Raw genomic sequence first — 25692 nt, 5'->3', positions numbered from 1 at the left:
GGACAAGACACAGGAACAAATAAAGGAACAGCTAGTAAAGATGGTGTGACAAAAATGCCAAGAAAAGTTCTTGTCATTTAAAAGAAGGGAGGTATGTGGAAGAGTAAACTCACCACCTGGAGTGACTAGGCATTCTTTCTCTCCTGGGATCCAGAGTTTTGGTGCTACCTGGGAAGGAGGGTTAAGACAGCCCCAGCCTCCCCTTCATTGGAGAGTTTGTTTTATAAAAAGGGAACTCAAAGCAAACATATGTGTGGGTGTGTCAAGAAAGGAGTTAAGCTAGGAAGACTGCAGAGACTTAGGAAAGAGAAAGCTCCAACCCAAAGGCAGGCACCTCAGCAATGGCAAGAAATAACTTCAATTCTTGGAGCTGCAAGACCGCTGAGGCAGAGCTGAGAGATGGGGAAGGACAAGAGCCCGATCCAAGTCTGCAAGCCTGCAAACCAAACCAAGCCCACTGTGTGCAGCAGCCCAGGAGCAGAGCTCCACAAACCAGCTCCAGAAACAGAGGAGTGAGTGAATTCTGGGGTGGGAGAGAGAAAAGCCCACCTTTCCTTGCATAACTCTGCAATTTCTTTGCAACATTTGTTGTTCTCCATCAAACTTCTCTACTCAGGGATGTACCAGATGCTTTGGGACAACTGAACGGCTGTTCTACATATTTTAATAATGCTAGATTGTTCATTTTGCAATGTTTTCCCTCAGTTATCAGGAATATAGGCATATCATTTCTTTGATTATCCTGATTTCCTTGTTTATCCTCTGACCTTTAAAAAAATCAGGCATTATGGTGGTTCTTAAATTCTTTGAAAAGTGATTTTAGCAGTTAGTATAACACATTTTTTAAAGATCTCTTTAGAACAGGATTATCTGGATCTACTAACCTTCTCATTTTTGTCAATTCTCAAGATTCATCTTGTGGGCTATTAAACAGGGGTTTGTCAAACTTTCATCTCTGTAAAGGAATCCACACATGCACACACAGACACACAAAATCATGTAGCTTTTCTTCTTTTATATTTGCTGTGCCCTTCTTTCACTTCATTGTTTTCTAGGAATCTAGTGTTCTTCCTGTCTGGTTTGTGAACTCTGATATATTTAGAGAAAATCATATTCTGTACACCTGTCCCCTAAGAAATTACTTGGCATTACAAAATAGAGTCTTTTGGACTAGCAGATTAGGGGCTGACGATATGGCAATGCAAGAAACAGGGATTCCTTGTCCATTTTATATCATGATATTTATAGTCCAGTCAATGTTGAAATTGTGAAGAAGCTTCTTCTGCTTCCTGTCTAGTGGGCCTCCATAACTGCATTTTGTAAAAAAGATACATAGGATTGAACACTACATTTGTTCTTAATCTATAGAAAAAAAGCACAGTTCTTAATATTTCTGCCATAGCTTCATCAAGCTTCAACTTAACTCTTTCCAGGGAGAAGGAGAAGAAAAGAAGACTGAATAAAGTTGTTGCTACAAATGTCACTCAGGGATATGTTATGACATAATCAAAAAAGTGTATGTATATTGTTTCAATTATCTATTTTCTATCAATGTCCTAGAATTCTAACAGCCATTAATCTTTTACCAAAATTTAACTCCAACCAAAACAAAACCATGTGCTTCTTCTCCAAGCTTTATCCTTCATGCTGAGAAGTGATATTAATGTTGAGTGCTATTAGACGTGTTTGCCACTTATTTCTTTTCTCTGCTGGCAAAGAAGTTTGTTTAACCAATGGATAGTGATGATGCAGAACTAGTTTGCACAATATGGCTGTTTTGCTTCCCCAATTAACATGACAATATTGAAAGCAATTGTTTACACTTACTGTTGCTGTTATTGCCACTGCTCTCATTCCTAAGGGAACTGGCCGCAACAGGATGTAATAAAAATGGCTCTGTGACACTGGTGCTTGAATCTGAGACAAAAAGAATATGTCCATTTTTTATATTTTAGGCACACAGGAAGTTGCCTAATACAGAATCAAACCCTTGGGCCATCTAGGTCAGGATTCCTAGCAGGATTCTTTCCCAGCCTGATCTGGATATGCTGAGAATTAAATGTGGGAATCTCCCATTGCAATAAAGCTGGGTCCATGGGGGGTGGGGCGGACTACTTATTTTGGCTTCATTATAACATTTAGACAATTCATAAAAAACGGGTTTATATGATCAAAAGTAAATAGCTATAACTGGAAAAGAACAGTTAAATTTAATTCCCCATATTCTGAAAATATATCCCTCTACAAAATCCCGAATGCTTGCTTTATGTTTCTAAGGCATGTTGTTATGAAGTTGTGCTAAGGCATATTTTAGATATCAGAGAGCTAAGTTTAAGAAGCTAACACTGTGTCACCATCATTTTTGTCCTTGCTGCCTGCCTTTTAGATGGAAAGCCTGAAGGAAAGTCTGCTCTTTCAAAGACTATATGCAAACTCTTCAGGAAACTTCTCAATTGAAGACCAGGATAAAAGTGGCATAAAGAGGTAAATTTGGCTGTTTTAATGATTTTTAAGATTCAACAGGAGCCATGAGTTCCTGAATGTGGATTAAAGTTCTAGAGCAGTGTTTCTCAACCTTGGCAACTTTAAGATGTGTCGACTTCAAGTTCCAGAATTCCCTAGCCAGCTATGCTATGCTGGCTGGGGAATTCTGGGAGTTGAAGTCCACACATCTTAAAGTTGCCAAGGTTGAGAAACACTGTTCTAGAGCATAGTGGGGAAACAGTGTAGAAGGAGTTCCATCCCTTGTCCCCACTTTAATCCTAATCTCGATTAACCCAGTTATTTGCCCTGGCCGAAAGCAAAGTAGCGATCACCCTAAGAGTAATGTATGAGGACTGTAAGTGGGTAGAGGGCAAGAGGGCCTCTATCCTTTACCCCTGAAATGGGTAAAGGATAGAGGTGGCCACACAGTCCATGTTATTCTATATGTGTGCTCAACATGCTTTTGGCTCTCCCCAATCTCCTTGTATTGAAGCAGGAAGTCTGAAGTACATATCTCTATGCAGTTTAGGATCCTGGTAAAGCAGGGTACAGGTTCATGTACTCAAAGTGCTATTTATTACTTTCATTTATTACTGATATTTCTAGGTTGCTTTATTTCAAACAGGATATAGTTGTGTTATATTTACCCTGTATAAGGCAAGCTCATGCTGAACTAGCACCAACCCAATAAAGGTGTTAGGTGATTTGTGGCATTTGTGGATATTTCCATATATAAAAGAACATTTACCATTTGCAGAGGGTTCTGTTGTTGAGGGAAGAATGCAGTCACTTTGTTCTGGTCTTTCTGAAAAGTTTTTGTAGGCTTCAATAGTGCTGTAAAAGTGCTTAAAGAACTCTTCTGGAACGAATTTACCTTCTTCATATAGATGGTCATAGTGATGACTATAATTCTGGGAAAGAGGACAGAATCCCTTTTTTAAGAAAGTACGGCCACCTAGTCTATCACACTGCAGTGTAAATGTCTCTCATTTGGAAGGGTAGGTTATAGGGCAGGAATTCCTTCCTAGGTGACTACATTGGTAACAAGTGGCACAGACACACAGGTGGAAACTGTACATGACAAGTTTATATTAAACTGAAAGCTTTTTTCTTGGATCACTAATACTAAACCCAGAATTGGTTTAGTTTACTTTGCAAGTTGAAGCAGTTAAGTTTAAAATTGGCTCCAGACAATACAGTTTATGTCACAGTATCATCTTTTATGCTTCAGAGCAGAAATGTATAATTGGGGAGGTGGTGGTTGCATGTGCCTTGAAGACTTCTTATTCCCAAACCTCTGCTATTAAGAATCCATTACCATGAAAACAATATTGTTGCTTCCACAGATTATTAGCAGGGCAAAACTATGCTTGTCTATTCAGAGGTTACATTGGGAATAAGCCCTACTGAATTTGACAGGGCTTCGATGCCTGTATATATAAATATTATAAAGAAATAAAGAGATTAAGTATACATATAAAATATTGTATATATGTTAAATAGATGTATTTATTTAAATAAAGAGATAGAAGAAATTAAGTTTCATGCAAGATAAGAATTATTTATATATCATTTTTATGTTCCACTACAATCATACACAAACTCAAGGCAGGGTATAAATGTGATAAAATGTGATAAATAAATATATAAAGAATTGAAGGAATTATATGAATATATATAATTAAATGGGACGCGGTGGCGCTGCGGGTTAAACCGCTGAGCTGCCGATCGGAAGGTCAGCGGTTCGAAACCGCACGGCGGGGTGAGCTCCCGTTGCTCGTCCCAGCTCCTGCTCCCCTAGCAGTTCGAAAACATGCAAATGTGAGTAGATCAATAGGTACCGCTTCGGCGGGAAGGTAACGGCGTTCCGAGTCGTCATGCTGACCACATGACCCGGAAGTGTCTATGACAACGCCGGCTCTAAGGCTTAGAAACGGAGATGAGCACCGCCCCCTAGAGTCGGACACGACTGGACTTTATGTCGAGGGAAACCTTTGCCTTTACTATATAATTAAATATATAAAGAACTGAAGGAATTACTCATAAAGTCATGATTTAGTGAAAAATTAAGAATGCTTGGTTTATTATAGTAGCAAGATAACTTCTGCAAAATACATTCTGTTACAGTCACCCATTCTTTATACATTAATATCACAGAATATTATTTATCAATATAGAAGAAAGTTCAGACTTAGATTATTACCTTGTAGGTGGTAGAAGGTAAACATGCCATCACATCATTGATGATCCTTCTTAGTTTATTGATGATTGAATAATTGCTCAAGACATTTGACATATCTGGAAATTCTTTAAATTTATTGAGAAGATTATTCAGACTGTTTAACAATTCAGGGACCATCAAATGCAACCAACAGTGGTAATGCTGTCAGAGATGATAACAAAGGGAAAAAAGATATATTTTGTGCATGCTTCAATTATATAGAATTGTAAAAGTAGAGCAATACATTTTTTAAAAAATTAATTAATTAATTAATTAATTAATTTCCTGCCTGCCTGCCTGCCTGCCTGCAGCATTTATAAACAATCCCGACCCAATCGACTTTGGGCAGAATTAGTTTATACTTTGTTAAACTAATATTCATCTACCATCAATGTGCATGGATCTGCGACTGTCAGCAGATTTCTGCTAGTTCTGCTTCATTCTCATGTCCAGCAATTTTTTAAAAAATCACTGCTAGCATTTCACCTCTTTATTCCTTCATATGATATAATCTATATATGATCTTGTTTGTCATGAGTACTGATGGCGAGCAGGAGGGGGCCTCTATCCAGGGGGGGAAACAATTGCATAGTACTGAGGAATTAAGCAGCCATTCAAAGAGACACAGATCAGACCCGCCTTAGCTTTTGGGGTTTCTCTGTCTGGGTTTTCCCACGCTTCTTCAGTTTGTTAGGATTCTGTCTTATGTAGCAGTAATAAACACTAGAGACCTACTCCTCGTCTCAGCGTGATTCCTGACTGTTAGGACATTGTTCATCCTAACACAATATGTGTGTCCCTGTGTGCCTTTGAGTCTTGACTCCCGGTGATTACATGGACAAGTCCATGCAGTTTTCCTAGCAGCACTTTCAAAGTACAAGGTCAGTATGTTTGCTGTACTGTATTTATCCTATATTTTAAAATGAGATATATTTCATGTTGCACGTCAGGAATACAATTTAAATGTCAAAAACATTATGCGTTAACAATGTATCTTCATTTATGTATAGATTTGGTTCATCTGAAACATATTTTACTAACACAGAGAGTGTTCATACATCACACTAAGTCATAATGAGGCTTGTCTGATTTTGACTTATACTATTGTATGAATCCTTGTAGTACCAGAAACCATTAATATTGCAGACAGACTTCAATTTTCATTTATGAACATCAAACTCAGTTTAAAAGTTAAGAGTTTATATTACTGAGCAACTGCTGAGATCTCTACCCCATTAAGGCTTTCCTGCCTAGTTGTTCAATGAAGTGTTGTATCCCTACACATCCTTTTTAACAAAATCTTGCTGAATAATTCCCCAAAAGTTGGGACTGGTGGTGCTTCTGAGCATCACGGAAATGCCCACAGAACACTGCAACTATGGCAAATAAAGCCAAATGTATCCACAAGATGTTTCTGAGGAGTCACTTAAGAAAAGGTAACTATCTTTCTCTCACAGAGTTATTACTTTCCCTGCACGCAAGCAGATTTAATTAGGCTTTTAATTAGCAGCAAAGAAACAACCTTAAAACATTGCAGTTATGTTTCTGTTTTTTGGCCAGGAAAAATTAGAGGCTTGGCAGGAAACCATTTATAATATTATGCACTTTACAATTTAATTAGATGAACAAAACTGAATTCATGATTAATACTGTGGGTATGTCAGCAGCCACACACCTCCATTTTGGGAACACTGGGAGCAGAAGAAATGCAGGCATAAAAATATTAGTATGCTCCTGCTGAATTAAATCATAGATCCACCTGTTTCAACAGCTGGTTTATCCCAGTGATCAACCAGTTACCTTGGGAAAGTTAATCATTTTATATAACTGAAAATTTAGACAGGTTGAGTCATAGGCTGCTTCACTCACAACTGATTAATACATATATACAAATAATCAAAAATTGTATTGTTCCTTTGTACATTAATGAACATTTATGTCAAGTTATGGGAAACAAACCAGTTAAAATGCAGCATGCTGAATTTTATGAGAATTTCAGTGGAAAAGTTTAATTTACCAACAGGAATCTGTCTCTGGCTGGATTGTAATTTTGTAAGAAAGACCTTTGGAAAAATCTTTGGATTAAAAAGATCACAATCTGTTTGTATATCCAAACACTGAAAAGCAATAACAACTGATGCTGCATATATTTATATTATGAAATAATTCAAATAGCTTTACATACCAGTGTGTCCATCTTCCGGACATATTTAAGAGCTATCATATAATCATCTGGAAGATTTCCAACCTACAGTCAACAAAGGACATGAAAAATTATTTAGCTATTTAAGGAAAAAATTAAAATTAAGAAGACATTACAGCTAAATATAGAAGGAAATCCAATCACACCTGTGGGAGCTTATCATGTCTACCTCTCATTCCAGTTGCAGTAATGTTCGTGAGCATTTCCAGATCTATATCTATATCTATATCTTAATGCTGGCATTTATTTATGAATTATGTACTGCCCAATTGGTTCAGTTCAAATTTATTTTTAACCTTTTTTTAGTTCCTTCTTGGAGGACTGCCTTTTGGGTGTTTTTGACTCTGTTTTAATCATTTGCTACTGTGAATGATGAAAGCACCAGGTTGCCTACCTCTGGCTTATTAAATGGCAGGATGTCACTTGTATGTGAAATATCAAACTGAAGTTTGTTCTGTTTTGTTCCCTTTACTATGAAAGACAAAGAGATACATGATCTAAGTCTCACGATGGCTTGTTTTTCTGTTTTATCTGAATTCTGAAGTGGGCCAGGATGTTCTTGGGGTAAGAACATATATTTCACCACAGCCTTTCTTGAAAGACAACTATCTTCTGTGTGACAACTCTTCTTATATTGGAAGACTGTTATCATAATTTGCCTGGGTAATATTTTCTGTAGTCTAAACATACCCAGATCCTATAAGCATTCCTCACAGGGCCTGGTTTCCATACTCCTCAGCAACTTGATAGTCATCCTCTAAATTCTCTCTAATGGGTCCCTGTTCTTTCTGAATTGTGGTGGACACAATATTCCAAGTGGGATCTGAGAAGGTGAGCATAAAGTGTGGTAATTACTCCCTGTGATCTGGATTCTATTTTCTGTTAATGCTCCCAAGATAGCATTTATCTTTTTACCAGCTGCATTATACTACTGGCTCATGTCTAATTTGTGGCCATCAAGCATACCAGATCCCTTTCACATGTACTACTGCCAAGCCAGGTCTCCCCCATCCTATACTTGTGCCTTACATTCTTCCAATACAGATACAAAACTTTACACGTTTCGTTGTGAAATTCCATCCTATTCATTTCAGCTTTCTGTTCAAGCCTGTACAGAACTTTTTGAATCTTCTCCCTTTCATCTAAAGTCTGTGAGTCATCTGCAAATGTTATAACTGTCCCCTCAACTCCCTCATTCAAGTCACTGATAAAAATATTGAACAGCATAAGGCCCAGGACGGAGGCCTATGGCATTCTACTTAATACTTCCTTTCAAAATGAAGTGGGTCTGTTGATGAACACTCTTTGGATATGGTCATTTAGCCAACTATGAATCCATCTAACAGAGGTATAATCTAGCTCATATTTTACCATTTTATGAAGGGGAATATCACAAGGCTTTGCTGAAGTCCAGGTACACTATATCTGTAGTACGTCCCTACTCTGTCAAAGAGATAAGGCTGGTCTGGCAGAATTTCTTTGCAACAAACCTAGTCCAGCTCCTGTTAATTGTAGCATTCCTATCTAAGTGCTCACAAACATGTTTCTTGATAATCTGCTTAGTGGGTTTCTTGCAGTCTGGACATTAAAACAAGCTCATTTTATTGAGAATTGCACAGAGAGTTGAAAGATTATCAAGTAACATTGACCACATACTCTAGGCAATGACTAAGCCATAATGCAGTAACTGATTTTTGCCTGATTATGTTATGTAAATACAGTGAATCTGGTTTATTTATGTGTTTTTAGATATTTATCCTGCCTTTCTTTCAGGAGCTCAAGACAGCATGCATAACACTCTCTCCAACCACAAACTTGGGAGGTAGGTTGGGCTGAAAAAGAATGAATGGCCCGAAGTCCCTCAGTCAACTTCTGTGGCTGTAGGTAGACTTGAACCTGGGTTTTCCCAGTCACACTTCAGCTACTGCACTGCACTGGCTCTTCATGTTTTATGACTTAGTATATTTGGGAACCTAGCCACTGTGGGGTTTTTTTTCAAAAATTCAAACAAATCATGCTTTAGTACAATGTTGAAACCCAGTAACTAAAACATAAGTTATAACTTCTGTATATAGTTCTAAAACTTACAACACTCCTACCCTAGTAGTCAGTTTCCCTAGAGGAAGAATGGGCAACATTTTATTTTTATATCCGGTCTGGGGGTTGCAGGTGATGTGGACCCAGTGATGTCATGACATCACCAGAGTAGGTGGGATCAAACATTCCACCTTATTATTTTTTTTAGAACTAGGGGAAAGGCTTAATAGGGGTTTTGCCCTTAAATTTATTTTATTTACTTTATACTGGGCCTTTCAGAAATGGATTTGGTTTTCTTTTTTAAGTGGTACAGTTCTACCTTTTATATAACCCACCATAACTCTGTAAAATGGAAAAAAATGGGTTGGAAAATTATGGTTCTGTCCATTCTGGTGTGGCTTTCTAGGCCAGCAGGGTTTGGGGTCGGGGGGGGGGAGGGCTACATGAATCTTGCAGGCAGTGGGTTGCTTATCCGTGTTCTAGAATGAGGGACACCTGCCATTTTTTTCAGGCACCAAAACCTTTTCAAAGTAGATGCTAGAGAAGCGTTTTGCTTCTTGGGTACTGTCCAAGAGTTTTCAGAAAGATTGAGATAATTTAAAATGTACTTTAGGATCAGTCAATGCTAATAATATTCCTATTAACAAGTGAGCAGTAGCTAGAGTTCACCTAGTACATAATGGAAGTAACGTATCTTCCAATTGAAATTTATTATAATTTGTTTTTAAAAAATCTAATAAGCACAAGAGAAGAGCTAGTATTTGGCAAGATAAAGTCATGTGCATCTCACAAGCCTGTCAAACAAGTGATATTCAAACCAAAGACAAACACAGGAAAATTATTTTGAAGTACACATTTCCTAGGACTGTGAAATTTTTACAAGATTTGTCAATTTCTACTGATATGAAAAGTACCAATATTCTTAACCATTTTTGAATGGTGATTTCATATTCCATTTTAATCAATTTTAGAAATAGATATATTTAGAGTCATTTATCATAAGCACATCCAGAATCTGCATTTGACTTTAATACAAATCAAATATTAGGTTATATCCAGTCTTAGTTGAACATATTATAAGTAAATTCAAGTGAATCAGTGATTATGTAAGTTACCAGTTTAGGTTCTAAACTAGGTCTGCTCTGTACAATGCTAGCTTTTAGGTCAACCCTCTCCCAAGAGGAAGAGGGAGAGAGAAACTTCATATTAAAATAAAAAGGCATCTTGCATTGGTTTTTAATTCCTACATAATTCTGTATTATCAACCTTTTTGACTCAAGGACAAACTGTATGATACATACTGTATATAACAAACATTTTATAGATGTTTTTCATTTTTTTTTTACACTAAACATATGATGACTTGATTCAGATTTCACACCTTTACATTCTGAAACCAACTTCCCAAATAGGCCCTGGTCTCATCTACTTTTGCCTTGCAGCCTCAACAATATCATACAAATCAGGAAATCTTGCACTAAATGCAATTTCCTATTTTCCCAAATGAGAAAACTATGGTTCTCTGCTCTGGAAGAAGCCAGGATTTTGAGGCAACTTCAAAACCATCGTTTTAATTCAGAAGATACTCCTTTCCTCTCTCATGTAAAGTGGGGGAAGGGAGGCAAAGGGGTGGTTGTGTGGCCAAAAGAATCATTCATATTCTTCTGAATGTGAGCACTTTGGATTCCTTACCCAGGTCCAATATTAGCCACACTTTAAGCAAAAGAAAAGTTCCTGTTTTCTATATTCAATATGTGCAGAGTAATTTGATGCTTCACAATGTCAGCAACCATATATTTCTTTAAGGAAGGTCAGTGCAAAATTAAATCTGTTCCAGATCGAGAAGCACAACAAGAATTGACATGCATTATATATACAACCTACTTTACTGGATTAAAGCCTGTCAAGCTCTTTTCATGCACAGCTTAAAAAACTTAAGTAGCCAAGATTATAAATGCAAGGAGTATGAACATTTTAATAACTTTTTAAGGGGCGAGGGAGAAAGAGAGAGAGAAACTGGCATTACATAGTGTGAGCCTTGCAACAAATGTAGATTTTTGAAAAGATATGCTGTCTTATTCAGAGAAAATTGCATGAAATTAGAATTACTTATGTAAATACTGATTTAACTATAGCAGTATATTTGCTGTGACATCCAGTTCTATTTCATAGCAAATTCGAAGTCATCATGCATAGTATTTAATGACAAATTATAGAAATATAATGTTTGAATTTCCTACTCCTACTTTTATAGTCCCATACCCTCTTTCTAATCCTCCAATCTTCTCATCCTTGCAATGTTTCATTAGGTTTTAAAATATCTTTCTGCCCTACTTCTACTGACAGCATTGCATGCTCTGCTTTGAACTGGTTCTTATTATTCTGAGAATAATAGCAAAATATATTATGCTTCCTTGTGTCCTCCAATGCCATAACATGCCTGCCCAATTTTTAGTTTAGATGATGACAGGGCTCTTAGAAGAGCCTTATACATGTAATTTGCCATTCCTTGTAACAAGAAACAGTTGATAGCTAAATAAGTATTATCCACATACCATGCTGTAAAATGCAATAGGAACTTTTTAAAAATTCCAATCAATTAATTTATTTTCACTTGGTGGATCTTCACACTCATATCACACTTGCAAAGGGACTGTTCCTGCCATAGGAAAATTGGGATTTATGCTGTCTGGTGGGAAAGACAGCATGCTAGTGTAATGATTGCCTATTCAAAATCACTATCAGACTCACACAAGGCTTTCATGAATATCTGATTTAATAATGAATAGTATGCAGGATCACAAGCAAAGCTGAGAATAGTAAAAAGTGTGGGATTTCTCCCAATAAAACCCCAAGCAACTCCCAGTCCCTCCCCCCAAAGTCAGTACAATTCCATGCCCACAGGTGCCCCTAACAGTTCCTGCCGGTCTGCGGGAAAAGTCCTTGACAAGGCGAGATAACCCAAACATGCATTCCTCATTCTTCACTCCTCACATCGCAGCCTGGTACAAGGAACAGGAGCAGCCCCCTCCCATACAAGAACTCGTGTCAGCTCCATGGCATGGGAACCCATTACGATGCTTTCCAGGAACATTGCAACAGGAACCATGACAGCTAGGAGTTCTTGAAACCTGGATTTTTGGACTGCTTGGAAACTGAAGAGATGAGGCAAGCATGAGTATGTAATTCAAGGAAGGATCAAGTCACAGCCTAAGACTAATTAATCTGCTTTGGCTTGTTGGGTCTTGACTGCTGCAGGCACGAAACTTCTGTAGAAAGGTTTCACATCTTTGGGTGCCATTTTCTGACAAGGGGCTGTCAGCATGCCAAGAAGAAAAGGAAGTAATCTGTTGTGCTTGCACAGTGAATGACCTGAGTCAAGTACAGCTTATAAAACATATGAAATTGCATCAATGTTCCATTCAGTCTGTATTGCCTATTTTGAATGACGGTGGCTTTCCTTCATATGCTGTTTAAGATTCTCAATGCATGCTGAAAGTCATGTTCAATAAAATTATTCCATTCATCTATCTTTTCTTACAGCAACAACTCCCAAGCTACCATTTAGAAGAAAATTGTAATGACAGCAATATATTCTCCATCCCCATCTGTATGATATGCTATAAAGGCCTCCTTGGATGAAGTGCCTCCTTCCTAGGGCTGAGAAAGAATGACTGGCCAAAAGTCACCTAACTGGCTTTGTGCCTAAGGTGGGACTAGAACTCATGGTCTTCCCATTTCTAGCCTGATGCCTTAACCACTGCACCACACTGGCTCTCATCTAAGAATAATGGGCAAAAAGAAGAAGTTCAAGGAACTACAATAAGCAAGAGTCTTATAAATCCTGCATATGAAGAAAAAGCAAACCAAAGAGTAGTTTGGGCCAAAGCCTCAATGGTAGAAGAGCTACATCCTACCAGATAACACTGGAAGACAAACTTTTAAATTCTAGTGGAAGACTGAGATATCTCTTACTCTAAATGTGGGATACACCTGTAAGAACTAAATATATTTCTTTTGTTAGATTATTTCCTGCCTACTTCTGTGAATGGTAGACAGGCCTTGTGCAAGTGGAAATATGTCTGAAATGGTATTTATGCATATTTCTTTTTAGTGCAGAAATCTATTTACTCCAAGGAATTTTTCTTTTACATAAATATCTTGCAATGAAGATACATGAAATTGAAGTAGGTGAAAGCATGGGACATTCCAGAACTCTGTGGCTTTTACAGTTTCTATTCTTTCCTTATGGAACCTGAAACAACATTTCCTTACTATTCTCCCAGATTGGAAATTGTTTGTTTGTTCCTCAGTGATTGAAGACAGTGAGTGGTATATGAGAATATGGACTTTCCTAAACCTAAATAATCTTTCCAAAATTGCTAAGTTTATAAAACTAATATATATTGCAACTATATTACATATAATTTTACCTGGGAGTATAACCTCCCAGGCTTAGTATGTGCTGCAAATAGCCTCTAAGTGACATTCCCATTTTCTGTCTCTTGATTGGATGATTTAATTTAGGTAGGCACACACATATATATTTACACCCCCCCCCAATGATAAAAAAGTACAGAATAGAAAATGTTCCCTACATTTTAGAGTTGAAGAGAATTTAGTAGTATATCTCATATTATATTATATTATATTATATTATATTATATTATATTATATTATATTATATTTATATTATAAATATAAATATATTGTATTTATATTTATAATATACATATATTTAGTAATATATCTACCACAGACTTAAGAATAAAGTTAAGAGTAAGAGAATTCACAGGCAGGCAAAACAAGTGTCTTTGGGAAACACTACCACTATTTTAGATGGTTTGTCTTAAAATCAGCCTCGTGGAGTAAAATAAATGCTAATTGAAAATTCCCATATATTCAGTAATCATTTGCAGGACCTTCTCTCCAATTGTGTAAGTCAAAAAGAGCTTTCATGTTTCTGCAAAGCATCTCTCCTTTCATCTCACACTGCGTAGCATTTAGTGATAAATTTGGAAAGAAGGCACTTACCAGTACTGCAATTTCACTTACATCATCTGTCACCGGATTCCCACAGGGACTTTGGGCTTTAACAAGAGGATGAAGTAGGAGCAATTGAAGATAAAAGCAAGTGATAATCCAAGTCTGTGAAAAGCGAGAGAGAGTCTGCTTGGTGACTATAGTAAAGACAAATTACATAGTAACAACACATAAATACACTTCAGAGATAATTTCTTTTTTTTTCTTTTGGCTCTTTAAATAAAGCCACTTTCTTAAGTTATAAAACTTCAGACTAGTGTTATAATAACAAGTGGTCTTAGATGATGATTGTTTCAGAAACCAAAGCAAGCTTCCAAAGCAAATGTGGTATCTTTAAAACTTTCATCATGCCCTCAATCCTATTAGCATTGCCATCTCCTCAGAAGAAAAGCAAAAAAATATGTTTCTTACCTTGAAGCAAAAGACTCTTTATTTTACATATATTCTGATAGTGTCTGAACTAGTGGGGGTGATGGGGAAAGACAGTCTTGAAAAAATATCTCTATTTGTTGTGCTATGGTTTAAAGTAAAGGCAAATTCCAAGCAGGGAATTATCAGGAATTGACCATGGTAATACTTCAGTGCCTCCACAGAAGCCTGTGATATGGTTGAAATTGGAATAATGCATACAATTTTGACTGCCTTATCTCAAAAAGCAAACTGCACAATCAGAAGAGAGAAAAAAGTGCAGAAAATGCATCCAAAAATCAGTTGGTGGAAAAAATAGAAATAATAGTAGCTAGTTTATTTTCACTTTTACAAAAATAATTTTTTGTAATGATACTCAATAGAACGCTTGTCAGAATTGTAAAGTGTTTGCAGTGCTTGCATTATGATGATAATAAGAATACATACATAGAAATCTATAACATGTTAATTGGCCACATGCATGGTTACTTTTTATGCTTACATAATTGTCACTCTATGAAGGAAATGGATTATAGACATTTATCTGTAACTCAATATTATACAGGATTATTTATTCAGTTAAGCTAAATGATATGAGCTATACAACAGGTAAGAAAATGTAAGTTTCATACAACACACATTCATCTGTGGTAACTAGATTTTTCCCCATGGAGGATGCTATGGGGCAAAATGAATACCTTAAGCCTTTCTGAGAAGGCTGTAGAAGAAAACCAAGTTCAAAGCACACACACCCAGATTTGAAAAATAAAGCCTGTTCCATTGGTGACCAGTACCAACAGGCACACTCTCTGTGGCCCCAGGCAGAGTAGAAAAAGGCTTAAAACAAATTTAAATATACACAGAAAATTCACTCCAGAGACTCAAATAAATCTTAAGACATCAACAAATCAAAACAAATCTTAAGACATTTCCACAGATTTCATATTTGGGTGTGAAAAGTGAAAGGTCCCCTGTGCAAGCACCGAGTCATGTCTGACCATTTGGGGGAACACCGCTTTTGTGATGTTTTCTTGGTAGACTATAGAGGGGTGGTTTGCCATTGCCTTCCCCAGTTATCACCTTCCCCAGCAAGCTGGGCACTCATTTTACTGACCTCGGAAGGCTGGAAGGCTGAGTCGACCTGAGCCGGCTACCTGAGAATCCAGCTTCTGCTGGGATCGAACTCAGGTTGCAGGGAGAGTTTCGGCTGCAATACTGCCGCCTACCACTCTGCGCCACACGAGGCTCATATATGGATATTTGTGCACAAATGAGATATAGTGTGGGTGTTAAAAGTGTGAGACAGAGAGCTGCTTACAGAATTTAGATCTCTGATAAGAATTCAGGATATGACTTTAGGAGAGCTACCAGGAACTGACTAGCAAAGTTGAATTAAGATAGGAAATGAAAAGTTCTCATCTCTAACATGCCAGAAAAGTGAGAACAGTATATATTTTCACTCACACGGCAGGCTTCTCATTGGCTGTACGCACACGATAGTTTGTTTTAACCATAATGATTATGACTATTGATTCATCAGCCAACTCGATTAAATACATAGTTATACACTACCCACTGGAATAATTACTTATGGAAATAGCTAATGACCACAAACATTAGACAGATGGAGGCATTTGTTTTGTCTAAACTGATCTTTGAAAAACAGTTTTCCATTACTACCTGTCATAAAATGCCTAGAATTGTACTAGACTGGAGACCCAGTTGAAATCTCTGAAGAATAATGTGTACATGCAGTATGTCAAAAGTGGAAATGAGACAGAGGAAAAAAAAGTGTAATCAAAGTTTGTCATGGTATAGTTTTATGTCTATAACTAGATTTTGATACTTGCTAAAATCTTTAGGCAAATGAGTAAGTTTAAAGAAAGAAAACCTGAAAATCAGGATCTACTTCTCATGTTTAGAGTGCCTCATAAAAGTCTCTTGAAATTGTTTCTATGTGGTAAGTGCTCCACAAAGACTTCCACATCATGAGTAATGGCTTGCCATACAGCATACAGACAACCATGTCAGGAGAACTTTAAATTATATACCTAGCGCCTAGCCTAAGAATCTCTCATTGACTAGATGATTTAGGCTTCAGAACCTTTTTCAGATTCAGAAAGAAACACTGATAAACAGTAGCATGTTGGCATATTATGAGCAGCTGGCAGTGTAAATATTAAGTGAGTTCCAGAAGTGCCAAAGGACAAGTACATACCAGTATTCAGGAAGACCTGATTGCTTATGCCTGGCGTACCTAAAACACAAAGCCGTCTTGTAGCTTTTCCTGTCCAGAAATGTCCAGTGACTAGCCTGCTTGGGCATTGCTCAATTTTTTGATGCAGTGGCATGTGTTTGATGTTGCAATGCACACAGAACGGCCTGGGGCCCAAGTCATGATGCTGCTTCAGATTCTTCCTTGCCCACCTGGGTATGCCACCAACTTGGTGGTTTGTTATCTTCTTTTTAAAAGGTTAATCTTCTACCCCCAATTTTCATCAATTATCAAGGAACCATGCACCTGTCATCTGATCATTGGATCTTATGCATGTCCATTCAAATATGAAGACTGAATGAATTCACTGAAGGTTAACATTACCTCAATCTTGATAAACTAAATAGGAGAAATCTTAAATATCACCATAAGTGATATTGAGTAAGTCTCTGTGTGTTCCTTATGAAAAGTCTACTTCCCTCTTTTATTCAACAAGGAATGAGTTGGTGGTGAAGAAAAATATCAATTGTACAGAGTTGTGTAAAATGACATCTTTAACATGAAATCAAAATCATCATCATAAAATGGCATTTACCATAGTAAACAACATATTTTGCTTGTTATGTATCTAACATATTGCAGATATATTGCTTAGTTTGCCAAGTAATTAGGAACTGGCTTTAATATCCAACTGAAGGCTTGTATTGTTTTCTTCTCTTTCTCATAATTGAGTTTTTATGGCCATACTCCATATTTAGATCAAGAGAGATCACAATCTACACAAGTTCAAAGACTACACAAATTCAAAAATCAACTTTCAGATTCAGTTATGTACTTATCTGTCCAGTACAAGAATATACAGTATCAAAATTTGTACAAGACATTCTGTAAATCAATTTCTATCATAGCAAAACAATGAAATTCAATATGTGGCATATATTAATACTCTGAAGTTTATTATCTTTGCTAGAGTTCTATAAATGTTTTCAAGTAATGAAATGGCCAAGTTTCGTAATATTTTATTATACTAATTTTCATTGGGCTGATTCCAGCTGTCCCATGTTGTTCTATGTTGATGCAGCAAGTCCTAGGGTGATACTATAAATTTCAATACCAATAAAAGAATTGTTGAACTGATCTCTCTCTCTCTCTCTCTCTCTCACACACACACACACACACACACTGGATACAACATTTATTTCTACATTCCACAATTACAGTAAAAGTGATATTCTATTAATATTCAAGATGTAAAAGAAGAATTCCAGGAGCAGTGAAATGCTCATGTACGATGCTACCATGACATGATTTAACAGTTTGATAAATGTGTTTTCTTTCTGTATTTTAAACAGAAAATATATGTGTAGGAACAATGCTATAATTTAACTGCTTATATGTTAGACTGATACCCAACTTTTCTCCAGAAAGTTCAAGGCAGCATACATATTTATTGTAATTGTACATGGGAATAACTTTGGGAGGCAGGAGACAGAGCTGCAGACTAGACAACATTCAGACAAGCAGCAGCTGAGTGGGTGTGGCAAACTTTTCAGAAGGAACCTTCCCTAGTTTCTTGGACTGTAAAGGCAAGTGGGGAAAGATGAACTTTCAGACTTGCAAGATTCTGTTAATGTAACTGTACAGTAAAGTTAGAGCTAGTACTTCTGAGTGTGCTTCTTGTCTAGACTACCTCACAAGGCTGACATTTATTTATCATATTTATACCTGGCACAATCAATGGGACTCTTGGCAGTTACAGTCATTAAGAATAAACTAGTCAAACAGAAAAGTTAAAACCATGTACTCTAGAACATAAATGAATTAAGCAGTACAGAACATTCTATTATTTACCATAAGCCCTTGGGAATAACTCCGTTTTCAAAAGTTTCTGAATGGTTAAATCCAAGGCAGCCAACCTGATCTTTACTGGGAAGCTATTTCATACTAGAGGACAGTGTTTCTCAACCTTGGCAACTTTATGATGTGTGGACTTCAACTCCTGAATTCCCCAGCCATCATGGCTGGCTGGGGAATTCTGGGAGTTGAAGTCCACACATCTTAAAGTTGCCAAGGTTGAGAAACCCTGCTGTAGGCACTGCCACTAAAAAAGCAGCACCTGCAGGCCCTCAGCGGTTCACAGTAATGGAGAAGCATCAGAAGTACCTAGCACTTCTTTCTTCAGATTCTGTTTTACCACTGAATTGAGAGACAGCGACTGGCGCAAAGACTACTGAGGAAAATCCTACTGTAGATTTAACACCTTAACACACAATACTGTCTTTTATTCAGCCATAATCAACTATACAATAATTATATAAAAAATTGAGATCAGTTTCCCCTCCAACTGTGACATATCCTCCCATTGATTCAGTGTTTCTCAATCTTGGCAACTTTAAGATGGGTAGACTTCTACTTCCAGAATTCCCCAGCCATACATCTTACAGTTGAGAAACACTGCTTTGATTGATACTAGGATTCCAGCTGAAACTGGTTTTAGCCAATGTTATCTTTGAAACAAAGAAAGAATTGAAAAGCTCTATTGAGGACAGCTTTACATGTATCCTATTGGAGAATTCTACATGAGAAACACCTCTGCACTGCCAGGGATTCTGTGTGCATTGTACAACACATGTACAACTGTATCATGAAGGCCTCTTAATTATTATTATTCACACTCTATAATATCATGCATGCACTTCTAGGAGCACCTTCTTGTGCAGCCAATATATTTTTACTTTAGCCTGACTATGCTACTATTGATTCTAGAACTGGTATTTATATATTTTTAAAATGCTTTTATCTGCAACATGTATGATTTTCCATATATTTTCTCTTTAAAAAAATTATTACTATGCTCACATTGATAACATTTTACATCCAGGACAGCTTTGCAATATTTGCAGAAGCACAAAATTCTAAAGAGAACTGCCTTCTGATCAGCAAATTAAAACCAGAAAGTACAGATCAAGTTGGTTTACTTCAAAATGCAGACAAAATAAAATTACTGATTGAAGTGCCCTTCATAATAATGATCAAATTTGCTCAGGTAATGAATATGACTTTCAGGGTACCTCCAGTGTAAAACAGGTTCACAAAAACACAGACCTGGAGAAGAAGAGGCCAATTTTCTTTTGCAAAATAAGATCATCAAAATCATTCCCAATCTTGACAATTATATTGATGGAACCAAAGTATTATGCCACTAGAGAGCAGATCTACTACATCATTAAGTGCAGATCTTTCATGCAAATGACCTAGGACTATAGATCTAGGACATGCTATATGGAAAGGCAGAATGGTCATCTCTCAGTCTAACTTCACATACAGTGATTGGGATGGTGAGGCTCATAGGTTGAACTAATATGGACAGAATCTGTCTGAACCCCAAGCCATCTCTAATTCTATATATGGAGCTGCCAACAGTATATTTTTAATTGGCAACAATTATTTAAGTTTGCTGCAGAATAACATTCCCTTATGACTTTTATTAGAAAGGCGAGGGATTGAACTGGGGCCATCTGTATGCAAAACATGCATTTTGCTATTGAAGTATAATCTCTTTTCCTACACTTAAAGACTTCATTCTTCAACAGAAGAAGAAGAAGCCTAACCCAGCTGCAATCATTGCTGCAGTTTTAAAAAATCATCCTAGATTACTGTTACTGTGTCTGTGAATCCTCCAGGCAATATGCTGTAGTCTTCAGGCAAATAGCTTCATGGGAATAAGCTTCACAGAACTATCAGGAAGCACTTGCATACCCAAGAAGATGACTCTTGCCCTGGGTGTGACATTAATGAAAAACACCCAATGCGTTGTGGAGCAGGAGAGCAGAGGAAAAAAATCAAAAATAGCTTAATGCAGCCCAGCTCTGTGGCAATCCTGAGTATCCTGGATGTAATTTGGGTGAACTCATGAAAATGGTGTGTTGAAAGAAACAAACATCTCTGAATGGTAACTGATATATCAGAGAAGAAAACACAAGATGTCTTCCATAAATTTAATCCAGTTAGAGTTCTTTGCTTCCACAGTTGCCAGGAAACTATGCCAGATTTTACACTGCTATAGTTTGGAATATGGTTTCAGCAAGGATCTGTGAAATTAAGAAGAATGTGTTGTTTTTACTGTGGTGTTATTCTTCCAATATAAATGTTGGAACAGATTATATAGATGCTGAAGCAGCTTAAACTAGCATCTGTTTCACTATCATTTATTACTCTGGCAATTCTGGTAGGCTATACTGATATCACAGAAAAACAACAGATGTTATCATCACTGTTTTGGTGGAGATATACAGTGTGTGTGTGTGTGTGTGTGTGTGTGTGTGTGTGTGAATTCACACTCTGTCTCCAACATAGTTCATTTCTCACTTGCTCTCTCCTTAAAACTAAGAAAATGCTCCAATGATAAATTATAGTTACAAATTATAGTTACAAATTTTAGTGAAGCAGTTTGGCCTGAGAGCATTGGGTTTAGTACTATGTATCCAAAATTGTTTTTTCCATCAGTAGTTATGGAAATAGCATTTTTTTCCCAGCTGTGAATGCAGAAAAGATCCAAAGTTGTGTATATTTTATTAGGATCCTAGATGTGAGAATCCAGAAGAACCCTAGCATGCACTTAAGAGTTCAAGATGCAGTTTGCCTCAATACCTCTGTTGTAGGAAGAACTCCATTTTCCCAGCTTTGATCTGAAGATCTTAATTGCCACCAGGGAGCTCCTCTAAGGATATCTTCCTTTGTCCCCACTTCTTGCCATTAATACATTAATATTCCTATATCATATTTATTTATTAAGATCTATACTATATATTAAAGTAAGAAAAACAACAGTTTAAATCTCTTTAGCAAAATAATAATAGCTGAAACTAAAATGCAGATTTCATAGCCAAATCCAGGCTCTATTTTTGGACTTGTTTTTCTGTTGCCCCTGTATTTTTTTATGTGGGGGAGAGTATGCTTCACTTTTGTAAATATGTCATTCTTCAGAAAACTCCAGTAGTAAAGAAGAGGTCACTCATATCCAAGGCACAAAACCGAAGGGAAGGGAAGGAAAAGATCATTTTTAGTTTTCATGAGGAAAAGGGAGATCAAAGAAGAGCTTTCATAATGAAAACAAATCAGTCTTTTATCTAGCTCAGTTCAGTCTTCAGTGACTAGCAATGTTGCTCCAAGATTTCAGACAGGAATCTTTCCCAGCCCTCCTTGGAGATGCCAAGGTTAAGATTTGCTACCTTTCACCTGCAAAGCCCATATGGATCAGTGAACTATGATCCTTCTCAATTGCTCCCTTGAGGCATAGATAGATAGATAGATAGAGAGAGAGATAGATAGATAGATAGATACTGTAGATAGATACTCTAGATAGATAGATACAAAAATATATTATTACTAATGATAATAATGTATGACCCTGCACTGAATGTGCATGTATGCCACCCATTGTGTTCTTTACATTGGTTATGAAAGAAAGAATTCTAGAAGATTCAAGATACATTTATTATTTGGAGTCATGCTGGACTCAAAAGTCCATAGATTTCAACCAAACTTTTATCTACTTAATGAGTAATGTTGGCAATTCTTTTGTACAAACAGGAGCCTATGAAAAACTCAGGGAGTAAAGCTATTTTGATTCTTTCTCCTCCCACTGGTAATCTTTTGGTGGCCACAGTGCAAGCTTCTCTGTTCTCTTCTCAGTGCAAGAGACAGGATGGGCAATTAAGTATTCATACCGCTCAGTCCCTACCTGGGGGAAGAGGATTATTATATCCTTGGATTATTTATATTCTCCTATTGTCACTCCTTCTCTCCATGGTTAAACATCATTGGTCTCTGCCCACAAAATAATTCAGATTGCTAGTCCAAGATCTAAGGATGGAGAACTGTGTATAGGTATATGGGCAAAGAGGCAGAAAAAGTAAGAGATATTATCAATAAATACATAAAATAATTTATGTATATATTAGTTATCCATAGACACCTATCATGCCTTTCAATATTCAAATCTCATACATTTCATCACTCTCCTTTTCCCTCTTCTCAGGGTAAAAAAATATATATTTCTGAATTGGACTGTTTATATTCAGCAACATCCTGATACAAGCCATATAATCTCATAAACCCAAATGCTAATTGGCCTGGAAGTAATCTTCAAAGTTTACTGACAAGTCTTAAACAGAAGCATGAGTTGGATGATAACATAAAGATGTAAACATCTTTTTCTGAGATATTTGCAGCTGGAGATGAATTATTACACTAACTGGAAAGCAAAACTTTTTTATCCCCGAAGTATTTACCTAGAAGGGTTGTCCTAGGAATCCCTGAGAATACAATAACAGTGTTTTCTCCTCCTCCTCCTCTTTTTTTCCTTAAGGGATGGGAATAATCTCCCTCCCTCCCTCCCTCTCTCTCTTTATAAGAATTAAAAAGTGTTACATACTCTAGTCTTTTTTTTTACTTTGATGTTACCTATTTTTAAAAAATAGCGATTCAGATTCAATGGGGTCCTGATTATGACAATAGATTTTCCCCTTACATCTGGCAGAATTAATGTATTATTCTATACAGACTGATTTTTTAGTTGTAGAGATGTTCCACTTTCTTAGGATATCAAATATCTTATCACAAAGGTGTAGTTTATTAGCCTAGACATTCATCTATATGTAAAGAACCTGAATTGTGGATTTCGTATGTGCTTTGATAACAATAAAGAATTAAATAAAACATTTTGTCATCTTCTCTCCCTCCTTTATAAAAATGCTACATTTCCTGCTATAAAATGCTATACTTAAAATAACAGGATAAAATGGATGGGAAGTATAAGTCATTTAACATGAAAAGCTACTTGTTACAGGCAGTCCTTGGTTAATTGGGACCGGAATTTCCATTGCTAAGCAATGTGGTTGGAAAGCACAACATCATGTGACTGCATTGCTTGGTGACAGCAGTCCTGGCACTCCCCATTGCCGTCATTAAGTGAGGATTGCGGGTTTTTAAGTGGGTCCTAGGCGGCTTGCAAGCAAGCTGGCTGGCTGGCATATGAGTGGCTTCTGCCAGGTGGGGGAGGGTGTGCAGGTCACAGGCCCACAAGGTACGGCATGCGCATGGCAGGGCTGGGATGTCTGCTGCCAGGTGGGGGAGGGTGTGCGGGTGGCTACTACTGGGTGGGGGAGAGTGAAGCGACTTACTGGAGTGACTTGCAACCTTCCCTGCTGGCTTCCCCATTGACTTCGCTTGTGGGGAGCCAGCAGGGAAGGTCGCAAATGGCAATCACATGACCGCATGATGCTGTAATCATCATAAGTGTGAGCCAGTTGCCAAGCGCCTAGATTGCAATCACATGACCACAGGGGTGCTAGGACAGCTGGAACTCTGAGGACCAGTTGTAACCACCATTCATTCAGTGCTGTTGTAACTTCAAATAGTTGCTGAATGGTGGTCATTAAACAATGACTACCCGTATTTCATGAGAGACATGTCAGCTTCACATATAAAAAATCCTCCAAATGTTCTGTTTTTCTAATAAAAATATCTGCCATCAGCATTATTACCTAACACATGTTATGTCTAAACACACAAGAGAAGATTTGTAAATTAAAAACACTTTTATAGATAGGAGTCAGATAACAAATGAAGAAACTTATGTCACAACATTGCAACACAAACTCTACCTCTTATACGCTTGCATGTGATATCAGGATGCAAATATCAAATGGTCAGGCTTAGGATGTGACATCATGATGCCCATTCTGTCATTTTAGCATCACTGTGGTTAGAAATAGACACAACTTCTTCCTGCTACACAGAAGGAAAAACCAACAGAAGCCTGTCAGTTTCAGCCCTGCTCACTTCATCTGGGAACTGCAAAGCCAATAAAAGCCAGTTTCCCTCTTTAAATGTCAGATAGCACAGCTGAGCCAAAAAACATGTAAGTAAAAGTTCAGTCCAGTGGATTAAAGGATCTGCATATGTTTAGCTTACAGATAAGATGTCTAAGGGGAAGTATGGTAACAGACTGTTACACAGAAGAGGCAGAGGACTTGTTCTCTGCTGCCCCAGAGTACAGAACCAGAACCAATGGGTTAAAACTAAAAGGAAGATGAGGATCAGGATAGACATCAGGAGGAACTTCCTGAATGTATGAGCTGACATCCAGTTGAGCATGATGTGATGACTCCTCCACTAGAGTCCTTCAAACAGAGGTTGGATGGTTACTTGTCGGAGAGGCTGTAGTGGATCCTGCACGGAGCATGGAATTGGACTAGATGACCTCTGTGGTGTTTTCCAGCTCTGTGATGATCCTATGGTATTGCTTTGGAACTGATGCAGAATCTTCAGCTGAAAGTACCCAATTGGCTTAGAGAATATTTCTACACTAGAAATGTCACAGTACTTAGCTTCCCCACACTAATATTACTTTAAATTTTAATAACGATGGCACAACCATTCTGTAGTATAATTTATCACTATCCCACTTGTAGTAGAAATGGCTTGGAGTCTCTGGGCGGCAGATCTCAGACACATATATGGGACTATATGCCAGCAGAAAAACAGTAATACATGAGCAGAATCTTGTCCTAATGGAGAGACTAACAATGCATGCAAAAGAACAAGATTAATATAAATCCTGCACAATCTCAGACTCTGTTTGCAGACTCTTTACCAGCAGAATGTTAGGCTGAGACAAGGAAGTGTAGGGCCTGGATCACCAACCTAGCCCCCATAAGCCTCAACATTCCCAGTGATACTTCCTGTGGAAACCATCAGGCTCCTTGCCCCACCTGATTTTTTTACAGTACATTTAAAAAAAATTATACAAAAAGGAAATTTGAATACTGCAAAACAAACTGCAAGCTTTCAGCACCATTTTTATTTCCAAGGATGTTTTTCCCCAAAAAAAATTTCTTTGGAAAATAAAAATGGTGGGCATTTATAGCGCAGTGCTTTGTTTAGAAGTATAACCACCACTCCTGAAAAAAGTAAGAACAGTAAGGTTGGCACGGAGCTTTCTGGCATATTGGCATTCTGTCACTGCTTCTGTTCCTTGTTGCAACCATTTTGTGAATGGGTAAGCTCCCTTGTGAG

At 37.3% G+C, this 25692-nt stretch overlaps 1 protein-coding gene across 1 annotated transcript in view; it reads right to left on the bottom strand.

The window, feature by feature from the left end:
- Positions 1-25692, bottom strand: part of KITLG (KIT ligand) — a 64348-nt gene that overhangs the window by 15711 nt on the left and 22945 nt on the right. Inside the window, exons 2-6 of the mRNA XM_063308320.1 lie at positions 13980-14093; positions 6891-6953; positions 4688-4867; positions 3233-3395; positions 1828-1917 (exon numbers count right to left, since the gene is read on the bottom strand). Coding sequence (XP_063164390.1) covers positions 1828-1917; positions 3233-3395; positions 4688-4867; positions 6891-6953; positions 13980-14093 — 610 coding nt within the window. The remainder of the gene's footprint in view (positions 1-1827; positions 1918-3232; positions 3396-4687; positions 4868-6890; positions 6954-13979; positions 14094-25692) is intronic.

This window comes from Candoia aspera, chromosome 7 (assembly GCF_035149785.1).
Source record: "Candoia aspera isolate rCanAsp1 chromosome 7, rCanAsp1.hap2, whole genome shotgun sequence".
NCBI classification, from domain to species: Eukaryota; Metazoa; Chordata; class Lepidosauria; order Squamata; family Boidae; genus Candoia; species Candoia aspera.
The sequence above is the reverse complement of the archived record's forward strand: the minus strand, read 5'-3'. Positions and strand labels throughout refer to the sequence as shown.